At 41.2% G+C, this 15,067-nt stretch overlaps 1 protein-coding gene across 1 annotated transcript in view; it reads right to left on the reverse strand.

Moving 5' to 3' along the window:
* The window catches only part of SLC9A9 (solute carrier family 9 member A9), a 530,362-nt gene that overhangs the window by 109,587 nt on the left and 405,708 nt on the right, over window positions 1-15,067 (reverse strand). The window contains exon 13 of the mRNA XM_045539403.1: window positions 6,309-6,360. Within this exon, the coding sequence (XP_045395359.1) occupies window positions 6,309-6,360 (52 nt within the window). The remainder of the gene's footprint in view (window positions 1-6,308; window positions 6,361-15,067) is intronic.

Raw genomic sequence — 15,067 nt, forward strand, 5'->3', positions numbered from 1 at the left:
ATTTACACACCTATTTGCTAAGATGGCCTTGTAGCTTTCTCTGGTCAACAGAATGTAGCAGCAGTACCAATGTATTGGTTCTAAGGCGAGGCCTCAAGAAACCCTGCGTGTTTTTGCTTACATACTTGTCCTCTATCATTGCCAGGAGAAAGACATCTTCAGCATATCCCATTGGTCCCCAGATGAGATGAGAATGTGAAGCACAGCAGTCACCTAAGTCTTCCCAATTAAGGCTGTCCAGTAGTTATCTAACCCCAGACATGTGAGCAAGCCTAGGTGAAACCAGCAGTTATCTAGCCAACCTATAGCTGACCATAGATATATGAACAAGTCCACTCTAGAGCAGCTGACCCCCACAGAATTGTGAGATAAATAAGTGCTTATTGTTTGATGTCTCTAAGATTTTGTATTTGTTATCTAGCATTATGTGGCAATAGATAACTGATAAAATCTGGCTCCTGCCTATATCTCTGACTGATCATATCCTATAATATTCTGATGGCTCACTCTAACAATACCTGTATACTTGCTATTTCTCAGATAGGCTGGCCCTGTTCCAGGGCCTTTGTTTTGTCTGGAATGTTCTTCCTTTAGACATCTGCATGAAGAAAAGCTTTAGATTGGTTGGCAACTCAACCCTGGCTGGGAGGAAGAAACAAACAGAGCATAATGCGGTTAGCTCCCTCCTGCCGGGAGGCAGTAGATCCTGCTCCACTATGAGTGAAGGGTGACATGTATTGCAGTAGGAAAAAGACTTCCTAGACAGTGGATTGACACCCACAGCTTAGGGCGTATGGATGAAGAGGATTCCACACTGAGATAATCAATGTAGAAGGTGAGGAATATGCTCTAGTCTCTTAAAATGGGAATATGCTTGATATTCTCAATAGAAATGGGAAATTATATATTCAAATGTTGACTGACAGGCTACCTTACTGGGAGGAAAGAAGATCATGTTTATAGATAATTACCCATGGAGGGTATGGTATAAGAGGATGGTGAGGATAAAATATAGCTTTGGCCTTTAGTCCTGGCTCAAACCATCACTGGTTTGTTGTTTGGGGAAAATTTAATTCTTTGAACTCAAATTTCATCATTTGTAAAATGGGGGTTATAATAGTTATCCCAAATGGTTGAAGTAAAAAATTAAATGTGATATATGTATGTATGTACATATATAACCTAATACACAAAAAGTGCTCACTAAATTGTAGCTGCCACCTTCCCCACGTCTTCTTCCTCATTATTATCCTGTTTTCTAGAACATGTAATTGTAGAATCTACTGGTAAGATAAATATATGGAATTTGGTCCTATGTAGTAAAAAGTTAATGGGGAGGGGATATACTTTTGGGTGTATAAGCCATAAGTTAAGCATAACTAAAATATAGTCAATGCTGGTCCAGGGAAAACCCAAGATATTTGCTTTGAAATATTCATTTTATTTTTCTAAAAATACCATTATTTACAATGGCATTATAACAACTTATAAGACTAAGAAAATTCCTCATCTGGGTCAGATCAATTTTTGAGCCTAGTATTATATTTCTGAAATATTTGTGGGGGTGTAGTATGCAATTTATATTCTATGAGACCAGCTTTAATGGTATAGGAGCAATGAATGAAGCCAGTATGAAAAAATGTGGACAATCGTTAAATTTGGGGGATGGGCATATGGGATTCATTATTCTGTTCTCTATGAGTTTATTAGAAATATTTGAAGCTATTCACAATGAAAAATTAATTTTATTTAATGACCCAGATGACCCCAGCATCTGCTAATGAATCTCTTCTCCTGAACCTACTTATATATCTAACCCTTGCAACTCTGGATGACCCTGAGTAAGAAGCATCCCTTGTGCAGAAGAACAAATATTTTATTCTTCACCAGTGGTCTCTTCCAGGTTTCAAAGGGATTCCCAGGTTATACTATACCTGTTTTCTGGGAGTTGGCAAACAAGTCTTTGTTCACCCTTCATATTTTTACAGACACTTTGTTGTGTCCCTTCTTAGCTCTAGTCTTTCTGATGGAGAAGCCCTAATCCTTTTAATCCCCATTCTCTGGCAGCAGGTCCCTCTGCTCAGTTATTGAAGTTGCCCTTCTCTGGACCTTTCTCAGCTCTGCTCTGACTTTCTTGAGCTGCAGTGACCAGAACTGATCCACTCAGGTTATAGACAAGTATAAAAGACAACCACAAACAGAATTTCAATGAAGAGACTACTGGAAACCAAAGGAAATTGAAAGTTAACATTAAGAGAGATCATAGAGAAACAAACATAGTGTTAAAAAATTACATTACATTAGAAAAGATGAAAATTAGTCTCATTGTAACACTTGGCAGGGTGGAGTTGAGAGAAAAAAAATTTTTTTAAAAAGGTCTAATTCTATTACTTCCAAGCTTCAAACCTCTAAGAGTACCCATTATATTAGAATAAAATCAAACTTACCACTGTGGCCAACAGTCTGGCCCCTGCCTGTCTGTTTCTCCCAGCTCAGCTACATTCACTCTCATCTTGCTTAATTGGCTCCAGCCACACTGGCCTTCCTGCTGCTCTTGGGGCACCCCATAACCCTCTGGGACTCCAGGGCCTTTGTCCTTGCTGTAGCCTCTGCCTGAACTATACTTCCGCCACACCCCCCGCCCACCCTCCCGATCTCACGTGTTTTGCTTCTGCACATCATTCAGCCTCTGATCAAATGCCATTTCCTCAGAGAGACCTTCCCTGACCAGCCAATAGCCCCCTCCATGGCTCTCCACCTCTTACTTGATTTATTGTGATCCTGCTCTGAACTTACAGTATGTAGTTCACCTTTTTGTTATCAGTGTCCCCCTTTAGAGTATAAGATCTGTGAGGGAGAAGACTGTGCAGTGGTAACTGCTGAATCCTCCTCACATCTAGATTAGTGCCCGATGGGTGGGTGCCGATAGTTATTAATACTTACTTGAATGAATGAACGCATGCATGTGTATCCCGTTAGGGGACGTTCTTGGACCAAATTGTCTGGGCTCAGATTCTGCCTCTGCCTTCAATGTGCTCTTGGGGCAATTATTTAACTTCTCTGTATACAATTTCCTTATTTGTAAGATGGGGATAATAATGGTACCCACTCAGGGTTATCTTGAAAATTAAGTGAGATAACACATACAAAGCGCTTAGGAAAGTGTTAAGAAAAATACTTAGTGCCCAACAAATATTGGGAGGCTTATGATAAAATGGCAAAAGGGGAAAAGAGAAGCAATACTGGCAGCCTTTCTTGAGTAGCAGGAATTCTCTATTAAAAGATCGAGTGTGGTGCTCCAGTGATTTTCCTCTACTCTGCAAAGGTGTGCTTCCAAGGACAAGGAATCAATTACAAGGAACACTTCCTACTGTGTGGGAGGTTATCTGATGGGTTTCTTTTTTTTTCAAGTTTAAGAGACATAAAATTCACAACTGCAGTATCTTCCATTTCTCAAAGTAGCACATTTGCATGGAGTAAGTATCTAAAGTTTAATAGCTACATATGGAACATGCTCTCTAAAGCTCTGTGCCTGGTGCAAGTAAGAGGGTCATGCCATTCACATTCTAAAGGAATTACAAGGCAAAAAGGAAAATCTCGATATTACTAGTTAGTCATAGCCATAAGTTCATGTTCCCAGAGATTATTTTATTCTCTACAACAGAAAAAGAAGAAATTCTTTAAAAAATATAATTATATATGTTTATTGTTGATTTTGAGAGTATATGATCTGTAATGACCATAACAACCTGTGAAAGGTTTAGTTTTTGGTAAGAACAGGGTCTTTTGTTTGTTTATTTGTTAAGGTTGACCAGTGCAAAGTTTATCCTATTTGTTAATGCAAAGGCAATTTAATAAATGCAAATCAAGTGAAAACATATAATCCTCCTGCGAATTCAGGTTATTCTCTGTAGTCCAACAGAGCAACAGATGATGATAATAAGTGAAGTGTTAGGCAAAATGAAGGCAGAGTGTTTCTTGACAGATGGCTGGGAAAGCACCAAAAAAACTCTGTCTAGGTTGAGTGGTCGCTACATGGACACTGTGGCTTGTCACCTCCCACCAGAGCCCACTGTGTCTTGTACTTGACACCGAAGATAAGAATTATTCCAACATATGGAGAAAACTTCTTTCTGAAATGTAACTACTTTGACAGTCAAACATTATTGTGAATAAGAACAATTAGAGGACACTTAAAATTATTTTTAGGCAGCAGCAGTTTGGTGGGAACACTGTAAATTATAATGCTAGTTATTTAACATTTAGATAGCTCTTTATGTGTCCTCTGTAGGAGGCCCCAAGGGAGAAATTTCTTGTAAAAATGACGTGATCTGTGAAGTTTTGTACTACTTGAGGAGAGGGTATGATTTTTCCCTCTGATGATGTGAATTTAGTATATTACTGATTATTATTTCCTTTTGTCCCCTCTTTGGCTACCAGAAAGGTTACTTACGGTTTGACTACAGCAACCACATAGGCCCTTTGACCTGCTTATTCATGATTCTTTTCACTCCTCTGGTTTTGACTGTCTGCTCTTATTAGTATTTTTTTACTGAATTTTAAAATTCTTTACAAAATATTTTACTATTATTTTATGTGGTGGTTTAAGCTGCCTCAAATCTTTCATAAATGAGATGAATTTAGCTCAATTAAGTTGGGTAGTTTTCATAAACATAATTTCTCTTGATTGTCAAAATAGCCTGGAGAGGTAGACATTATCAGCATTCACAATTTATAGATACTGAGACTCAAAGATGTAAAAAACTTGTCTAAGATCCAAATATCACATACTTTTCAGTTCTACATTATGCTATCCGATTTCTCTAAAAAAAAAAAAAACCCAAAACCTTTTATTGCTGTAATATTTTCAGACAATAGTACTGAACTAACAATGGTGAACTTTGTTTTAAAGTGTCACATGAATGAGATAAAATAAAATACATTTAAATTACAAAAGGAAGGAGTTAGGCCAGTAGAAAGTTTTATGAATATGTGGTTATAGAATATTAGGCAATTAGAGAATTTTCTTTGATGAAATTTATGATTCTTTTTTTATTTTAAAGAAAAAGGTATACAAGAAGGATAAAATCTAGATAAAAGTTTTACTTGAAGGTAGGATTATTTGACCTATACAAGATGAAAATGCTTTTTAAAAATCAGCCACCACCCAACATTACAGACGACTCGTTATAGCCCTCCAGTGTAAGGAGATGGGCTTTGATCTTTCTAAGGTCACCAGGCTGGCCCTAATCCTAGTGCGTTGGCCACCCTGCTGTGCTTAGTCCTGCAGGTAGGTGTGTTTCCTAGGCAATGAAGCCAGTGAAAATGGCACAGCCTGGCCTTGAAACACAGGTGACAAAAAAAATTCAAAGTACATGAGAGCCACGATCATAACCAACTGATTTTCCCAGGCTTTTCTGCAGAACATAGGCTCCTTCCTGCTTTATATCTCTGTAAACCGGGAAAGCAGCATCACACACAGGCACACTAACCGGCTGTGCCTCATTGATGGCATTACAGGGAAAAAAAACCACAAATTAAAAGAGAGAGAGATTCTCTTCAAATATAAATATGCTCATAACACAATTCATTAAGCATCACCACATGATATTATCCTATCATGACTGCCTACTTCTAATTTCAGCAAAAAGTATAAAATTTCCAAACATTTGTTTGTTAAGTACTGAGTCTAAAATGGCTAATGAAAAATTGCCATTGACATTCTACTCTGATGTCGGGTTCAAATGCAGAGTCTGGAGAATATATTTCCCCTACTTGAGGGAATAGCACATTGTTCTGAAAATTTCCCTAAAGGATTTTCAGGTCTGTGTAGATAATTTTGCTCCATTAAGTCAGGAATGGATCATCTAGACAGTTTTGCTATCCTTTGACAGTTTCAATATTTCTGTACATCTAGACGTGACTAATGAGAAATCATGCAGGAGAAATAGGTCCAATTGTTGTGTTACCAACATGCACTGGATGTGCTTTGAGATCACCTAGCTAGCAAGTTGCTGGGTAGGGATTTGAACCATGGGGTGCCTCATTCCAAGGGTCATAATGGTTTTGCTTCTACACTGTAAAGTTCCACAGAGAGGTGGAGAGTATATGCTAGTTCTAAGCATTCACATGCTAAAAGTCATCAACACCCTGAATTCTATGTATTTAATGTCATCTCATTTGTTTTATCAGCAGAGGCAGCTCCCTCTAGAATGAGCTCCTTGGTACATGCTGGATAAGCATGGAACATCCCACAGAACAGAACACCTCATATCTCTATACTCTACGCATTGGCTTCTTTGACTTGCCTGGTGTGAAGAGGGCTCCTCCTTCAGATTTTCATCCAGGTCCACACCAACTCTGTGAAAGAAAACAGAAAACTGGTAAATGCCCTGCAGCAGAAGGGATGAGACAGTCTTGTATGTCAGATCATCTGACCCAAACACAATGTGAATCTGAAGAGGCAGAAAACCATCCTACCTCTCCCTGAACCAAAAGAAACTCAAATAGAGTTACATGAGAACTTGTACAGCTGGGCCTCAGCACAGCTGGAGAAACTCAGCATTAACAGCAGTTCCTCATCACCGTCTTTCGCAACACGAGCAAGGTCCCTAAGACTCTGGGATCAGAGTCATCAGGAAAAAGACCTTCGTAGCCCAGAAGACAGGGATCCTGGAGGGAAGGCAACCTGATGCCCCCGCAGGACCCCCTGACCAACTGCCTTGGGAAAGCTCGGAGCAGGATTCCTTGAGGCAAAGAAAACCACGCCTTTGTCTAGTTGCTCCCAGAGGCTGCCTGTAGGGAGGATCCAGGTTGTGGGGTCTGAGGATTATACAATTTTAGGAGGTGGTCGCTTTAAGGAAAATAATACAGAAATACAAGTACAAAATTGGGAGTGAAAGTGACTCTTTAGAAGCAGAAAAAAATTACAAATTTTTTAAAGCTGGCAAATGCAAGAGACATCTCAAAATCTAGTAAAAAAAACCACACATGATGTTTTAATTACTGTGTGACACAACTCTAAAATAACTTTTTCCTCTGGAATTTTTGCCTGCATACTTTGATACTCTCTTTATATGATAATGACTTTGCATTAGAGAGAACAGAGAGATAAGGTAGTCTTTTCCTCTAGCAAGATTGATCAAAATTATTGATAGTTGGAAGGCATTAAAACATGCTTCTTTATGCAGACACGCTTGCCGTGCGTGCGCAGTACTGCTACAGGGTAATGTCCTGCAAATGCAAGATTTTTGATAAATTTTATTTTATGCAATTCCCATAAGTAACGCACAGTGTTCTTATCAGTGTACGTGTTTTGTCTCCGAATATATTCCTGAATTTCCATTTTGTTGAGGCATCAATGAAAACTGCATTTTTACACATCTCATGATTGGAAGAATTTTCCACAGAGTCGCTTCTGGCTCAGTACATTTCAAACCTTGTTTTTCTTCCACTACCCACAGACTTCTGATGCCAGGCACCATAGGACACGTTTATATTTAATTCAGCCTTGTGTGTTACTCCTGTAAACTATTCCTACCCCAGGATGGACAGCAGTGACTTAACACACAGAAGTGACTGTGGCTCACACGAAGGTATCCCACTCAATCTGAGCTAAATGCATCCCCAATTCAGCTTCCCCTGAGCTGGACCCCCTAAATGCCCACAGCCACTCCAATGCCAATTCAGCAGAGAAGTATGAGGGAGGGGAAGCTGTAGTGGAAAGAAACAGCAGTTGAACCCAACTGTGTTGAAAATATATTCCTCTTACAAATCTTACAAAAACACAGGACCATGGGAACACCGTGCTGGGACTCTTCCCAGGGTCTTGGAAGGGCCAGAGCAAGTAAGGGGCCCTAAAACTTAAACTTCCTCTGTCTCCAGAGAATGTACCTCTGCTAAGGCGGTGGGAGGGACTTTACTTCAACTCTGGCCCCTAGTAAACACTTCTGTGATCATCTTCCAGGCCTGCTCTCTGGCTGGGGGAGGCAAGGCGGCCTGAGAAGCTTCTAGTCAGGCAAATTTGCATTTGTCAAAGGAGAGCAGTAACAGTTTAAAATACCTCCGATTCTTTAAAAATTAGTGTTTCGGGCATGAATAGCCCCATCTCTCTAACCAAGGGGGCAAATGAATAGCTATTGATCCTAGGCTGAACTTTTGGCCTTCAGGTAATTGGGAAGGGCCTTTGGAGGGCCCTAACCTTTGATTCTTGGAGTAGAAAAAGTTATTTGATCTATTTCATCTAAGGAGGAGGAGGAGCAAGAAGGGCAAGCGGAGAGAGAGGGAAGAGGGCCAGGGAGGGGAAGAAAAGCAGAGTGAGGGGGAAGGAGCTCAGGAATGGGAGAGGGGAAAGGAAGAGGAGGTGAGGGGGGTAGGGGAGGAGAGGAGTTAAGGTGAGGCCTCCGTGTGGGTCCAGTCCAGGTCCTGGCCTTGGCAGGGGGTGGTCTGAGTCTGACAGGGGGGCCCCACGTGCAGAGGGCCCCCCTTCCTGGTGGGGCCGGCCACCCTCCCTGCTGTTTAGTGGAGCTGAGCTCTCTGGTGGGAGCTTCCTTCCTAAAGGGAGGAAGTTTTATTACTAGACAAGCCTGGATCTGTCCTCCCCCCGCCAAGGGCTACTGGGCACCCAAGTAGGCTGCGAATTGAACTGAGGGTCATGAAACTCCTACTCCTGCATCTATTTAGGGCCTTTCTCTAGGTCTCTGTCTACAAAACACTAAAGAGAACAGAAACCAAATTTTATAAGAAACCCCAAAAGTTTTAGGCAGTGCTGAGGTTTCCTGTTAAAATTTAAGCTTTCCTTCCCAGCAGCAATCAAAGCAGGCGTTTCTAGGCAGCCAGATGGAACTGAGGAGATGGCAGTGGATTAAGGTCTTCAGTTTGAGGTGGGACCCGGGGAAAAGCATCCCAGAGGCCTGACTGGGAACAAGCCCCCACCCTGCTCCCATATCCCATCTCATGCAGGTCGAGAGCGGCATGATGACCTCCACTAGCTTGAGGAAAGAGAATCTCCGCGGAAGTCACTTGCCTCCTGGGGAAGCCAGAGTGGACAAAAGAGGCATGGTTCCTTAGTCCACACAGGGCAGACAGTTTGGGGGATTGATGACAATAAAATAAAAAATCATATTACAGTGTAAGTGTTGGGAAGGAAAGGCACATAAGAACGATGCCTTCTTTCACTTGTAATATTAGCTACTTTTGATAAAATCTTGCTAAAATATGTTGCTTGGCTCCCTGCCTCCTTAAACAGAGTGTGATAGGGATACTCTAAGCTTAAATGGAAGTCTCAGCACCACCACTGGCCCCATAAAGTCTAACATTTGCTGTATTATAATGATTTCCGAGAGGTGTATGAACCTTTTTATGACCACATTAAATGGTCCCTGGCTACTATTAGTTTTCTTTCTTAAATTTTTGTATCTGCCAGTTAGATTGCCTTGAATTTTCCTGGCTGTGACAATACGTTAATATATTATCCCTATGCCCCGTCCCTTTTAATTTATTATAGGACAAATGACCTGATAGTCAAATTTAATGCATTTTTTTTCTTTTCAGGTTTATAATTCATATACACATATATACACACATGCATATATATGAAACAAAATAATATAATCCAAACATTTTAGAAGGGCTTATAGTAACACACAGTTGTTCTTTACCTCACCTCTGCACACCCTCAGACCAACTCCCCCATTGCCTGTGAGGACAATTTGCTGCCTTTTTAAATCCCGATCTGTAAGTTGACATAGACATGCATGGGACATTCACATAAAATCCCCAGGGGTATGCAAACATGCTGGCTGCATCTGTATCTCTTACTTTCCCATTCAAGAAAGCAAGTCAGAGTGTGAAGGTGACATTATTTTAGGGCTAACCTTGCGTCCATTCACTTTTATGCATAAATATTATGGGTTTTTAAGAGATTGTTAGAAAGAGGACATGGTGTCACCCCAGCTTATGGTGTCACATGTGTATATAGCAGCTCCTCAGGTGAGATCACACATGTATAGGATGACGTCCAACCTCGTTAGGTGATATCAAAGGCTATTTAATACCTCTCCCTCAGTGTTAAGTTACTCTTTTTGCTCATCTGATATGGACACAGTGTTTTTGGTCTGATGACTGGACTTGTCCTTGTTTCTGAGCCCCAATTCCCAATATTGGGTATTGTCCCTGAACTCAGGCCATGCCCTGATCTTCCAATGCCTCCTCCATGGACTAAGGCCCCTCTCTCCAAACTCCAGGCTGTTTGGGGCCATATTGGCCAACACTGGGCACCTGTGATACCCTGCCCCCTTTCCTGACCTTCCGAGCACTATCCTTCCCTTCTAAATGCCACCACAGCCCATCCACCAGGATGCTCTTTCTAGGTCTCAGATCTCCTGTTACTTAAAGTTTTCACTGACTTGGACTGACGTAGCTGTATTCCTCTAACTTTGTTCTCTGCTCCCAGGTAGAACCTCTGCTATGGGTACCTGAGATCACCTTGCTCTGTCCGTGGCAACCCTGGCTTAGCCTTTGTTCACCTGTCTGGTTATACCCCGTCATGCAGGGCAAGCCAGTGCTCTACATTATATACCAGCCCAGTGGAACCTGAAGACTCTGCGGTTGAAGGGTCAGCGAACTCCAGCTGTGAAGAGGGTGGTCTGGGCTCAGACTGCCTGGGTTGAGAAATGGGGCTCTGCCTCTCACTTGCTCTGCGACCCGTATCACTCACTGTGTCTCTGTCTTGGTTTCCTCATCAGTATAATGGGCATAATAACAGAATCTGCTTCACAGGGTTGTGAAGATTCTATGGGAAAATATTTGTAAAGTGTTTAGCTTAAGATACATTATACAGTAAGCTCTTAAGAAATGTTAGCAATTACTGTTGTTATTATTTTTGTTACTATCAGGAGTTTTTATCAGTGGGGCCAGAGCTCAATTGCTCATTAATTTCAGAGATAAGGCCTCCTAATCCTGGGGTCTGCATTGGGCAACCTTGAATATATAGCAACAGTCACGACCAAGCATAGAGTACGGCCAGTACAATAGAGGGGAGGGGGTGTTTCTGGGCTCATAGTAAAACATCATTTCTGTGGGGAGGGCCAAGCTTCCCAGATTGGGATTTATTTTTAATTTATTGGTAGTGGGGGTGAGAAGGCAACAAAAAAGGAAAAGCAGATGATCTGAAGAGCAAAAGAAAGGAAGGAAGAGGGTAGAGCTGAGCAGAAAGCAAAGGAAGGTGAGAAGGAAATATTAATACTAAAGAGAGACAGGAATGCAGTATTACAATGAATCACACTGCGGGTAGGTAAATAACTACAAAGGTACATGCAGCTGTAGAAAAGGTAAACCAAGGGTGGATGGATGAACAACCATACAGCGCAAGAAAATATCTAAAAATATAGAGAAATAAAGAACCACTAAAGGAATATAAAGCAACTAAAAAGGCTGGTTAAAATTTTATATGATGTTTTGCATTCTTGATGTACCTTTTAATTTTAAGTGAGTGCTGCCTCTATAGTATTCAAATGGAAATGAGAGCAAGCTTTGCACATATTCCCAGCTGTGGCCTCGTGCATCTCACTCTGGGTTCCTCATTTACAATGAGCATCCAGCTCCATTTTGGGAGCAAAACACATCTCTTGTGCACCATAATGCACCTCTCTTCCTATTGTGCCTCCATTCTTTGGTGAATTTTATTAGACATATTAAAATCTCGGGATGCTCTCATATTTAACCATAGCCAAAAAGAATACTCCAAAGTTGTTTTTTTTTCCTCTTAGAGGGAAGGGAAGGTAAGTCACTAACAAAAGGCTCACTTTTCCCATTAAAGCCTACAAAATCCATCCTGATTCTTATCATTTAGCACCTCCGGAAAGGCAGTGAAATATTACTCGGGCTTAGTTTCATTGTGTGAATTCTAACAGTATTACGTACAGTTTTGATTCCTTTGAGCCCCCTGCTGACAGGGGCTGCTGGGTGGTGGGGGAGGAGAAATCATTTCCTCTAAGGACTGTATTTGATGGCAAAGTGTAAAAAATGACATTTTCAGTAAAGGAAGAGTGAGTGGATATTGAGCACATCAATACAGCTTGACAATGGAGGAGTCTGAAACATACCCGCGGAGGTTTGGGGACTATTGTGCAGCCATGAGAACGTCACTGGGGCCAAATTCTATTCCTGTCCCCTCCCCCAACCCCATATCATTTGAATAAATAATCCTGGAGCTTGTGTATGACCAAATTTAACCTAATACAATTAATAATTCAAATATTTTAAATGCTTTAGGAAAACAAGAAAATGAAGTAAAGTAAGTGGAAGAACTCACCGTAGTTCATTTTGTTATTTCAGTGGGGCACAGTAGTTGAGAGTTTGGGCCCTGAGCCAGGCAGCATGGATTCAAATCTCACTTTTACAACTTTTGTAACTTTGAGACAAATTACTTAACCTCTCTAGATCTCAGCTTTTTCAACAGTAAATGGGGATAAGCATGTATCTACTTCATGGGTCATTATAAATTAGGGGGAAATGGATATACCGTAAATTAAGTGGTAAATACAATATAGGTTAAAGCCAAGAGTGGATTTTCCACAAATGATAGATGCTATGATATAAAGGGCAATAATAGGATTCCTACCATCAACAACCCAAAATCCGACAGATCTTGGAAGACAGATGTTGGAAACAGTATGGTGTGACCTTTGTACATGGTTATGTGAACACCCCAACAAGGAGCCCAACCAAGATGGTCTGTGGAGGGATTAGGTATGTTTCACAGGGAAGCCGGGTGTTGAAAAGTGAGGATGACCTTAATGGTAAAAAAAAGGAGGCTAGGGGAGGGCACTCCAGGCACAGCATGGGCAAGGGCATAGAAGTTGAAAAGAACAAAGTAGGCTGGCCGAGATAAATAGCTCTGTGTGGCTAGACTGCAACAGCCATGCCCACTGCGGCAGGCAGAGTTGCTTTAGATGACACCAGAAGTAACTGGAGGCCAAGTTCTAAGGGGTCTTAAGTGCTATGCTTAGGAAAACATTTTGTTTTTGTTCTTCTATAGCCACTAGGGAGTAAAATAATTAGAACTATGTTTTAGAAAGATCACTGTAGGCATATATTGTGATACTAAGAAACCAGAGGTAATGGGGGGCATTTGATAGACTGCTGCAATGGCCCAGCCCAGAGTCCCTTAGGGTCTAAACTAAGACAATAGTGGTGAAGAAGAGGAGACAGATTTTAGAGGTATGTTCATGGAAGGGTCGTGGGGTGGGGCACACAATAGGCTGACCATGGAGTGAAGAACAAGAAAGGTGAAGTCCTAGAATAAGGGAAGGGCAGTGATAATGGGGTCTTCAAGGCCAAGATCAGTCAATGGAGAATATTCATGGAAGCTGGAGAAGGGTGTGGCAAGCTAAGTATTTGAAGACAGTTTATTTAAGACATCTCATTTAAGAAGGGTGGGAAAGCAGCTCATGAGACTAGATTACCATAATCTTGGAAAGAAGTGAACATTTTTAGATGAAAGCTGTGGCAATGAATGCAGAAAATTTAGTTTGCATTAATATGCACTACATGGGACAATGCCACATGGGAGTCAACTGAATGCAGTCAATGTTGAGCTTAGTATCAAGAAAAGCAACAGCCCCCTCATACGCTTAGTTCTTTGATGCTTTCAAGCAAAGTACAATGGATCAAATCAGAGATGTTGTGATAGTGAGTCCCTTGGTCAGTGAGCAGGTAGATTATTCTACACTGCTACCCAAAGACTGGTTTTAGTATACAAAGGTTAATGTGTACTTAGTGACAACTTTGAATCTGCATCTGCCAATGAATAAGGTGAGGGAGGACAGGGAGGTTCTACAATTTGGGGACACAAAGTATGTGATGTGATTGTGAGCCTCCCACAGGAGAGGGAGATACAAGGCTGGGGATTTGCTGAGAGCAGAGCTGCCCTCTGGGTTTCCACCAGTGCATGGACATACTGTCAACTATTCGTCCCCCATATGCTTTTTTAGGTTACACTTTTCCACCCCTGGGACTTGTCTATTACCAAATTGAAAACAGCTGGATCAAGGGTTCATGTGACATTCCTGTCCTGGTGTTCTGAGGCTGCCCATATGGCATTTGCTTTTCTCCCAGAGATTATGGAGGTGGAGGAGATTCCATGAAACACTATCAGGCTGATCAGACTAAAGGAGGGTCTTTTCTTTAATTCTTTGCTGACACAGTTGACTGAAAATACTAAGTAACAGCTAAGAGGTGGCATGTAGCATAACCATTAGGAGTCAGACACTCTAGCTGCTCCCATCACTTATTTGATATAGGCAAAAAGCTGTACCTCAGTTTCCTTTTTTACAAAATGAAGATATGAAAAGTAACCATATCACAGGGCTGTTGTTGGATAATACATATAAGGGGCTTAGCACAGGACCTGGCACCTGGAAAATGCTTATAAGCAGTAGCTGCTGTTCTTATGGTGGTGGTTGATATTGTAGTCTTTGCTACTTAGACCTTCTGAATAAAGATTTAACTGTGAATATCTCCAGCCTAACAAGTTATGTTCTATTCTTACTCACCTGGTCTTAAACTAGTTTTTCCTTGTGACTTGTGACTCTAGCGGAGGCTAATTTACAACGAACGTTTGGGAGCATAGAAAGACTGAGAAGAGTAGGTGTGCTCTGGCTGCGCAGATGAGCCATGCGGTCAGTGTTTACGTATGTCTGACAATTTAGAAATACATTTGGGAATGTGTAAGTATGCTGGAAACATTATGTTCTTTGAAATATAAACATCAATAAACAAGTACATGTCACAGACACAAATGCAGATCTACATCCTGTACTTTATGTTTGGCAAAACTTCCCTTGAGTTTGGAGTGCTTAGTTCTGGCAAGTTGTAAGCTAATTTCAGGCTACAGATAAGAGTCAATTAGAAACTGGATTGAGAATGAATATGCAGACTAATTTCTTTTGACCTAAGCTGCCAGCACACTGACACCCTTTGGTGAGAAAACAGATATAATAGCTTATCAAGGCATCTGGCCTTTCTTCCCTAAGGCTTCAATCTGGGTGCCCTGCCTGGGCAATTA

This window comes from Lemur catta, chromosome 1 (assembly GCF_020740605.2).
Source record: "Lemur catta isolate mLemCat1 chromosome 1, mLemCat1.pri, whole genome shotgun sequence".
Taxonomy (NCBI): Eukaryota; Metazoa; Chordata; class Mammalia; order Primates; family Lemuridae; genus Lemur; species Lemur catta.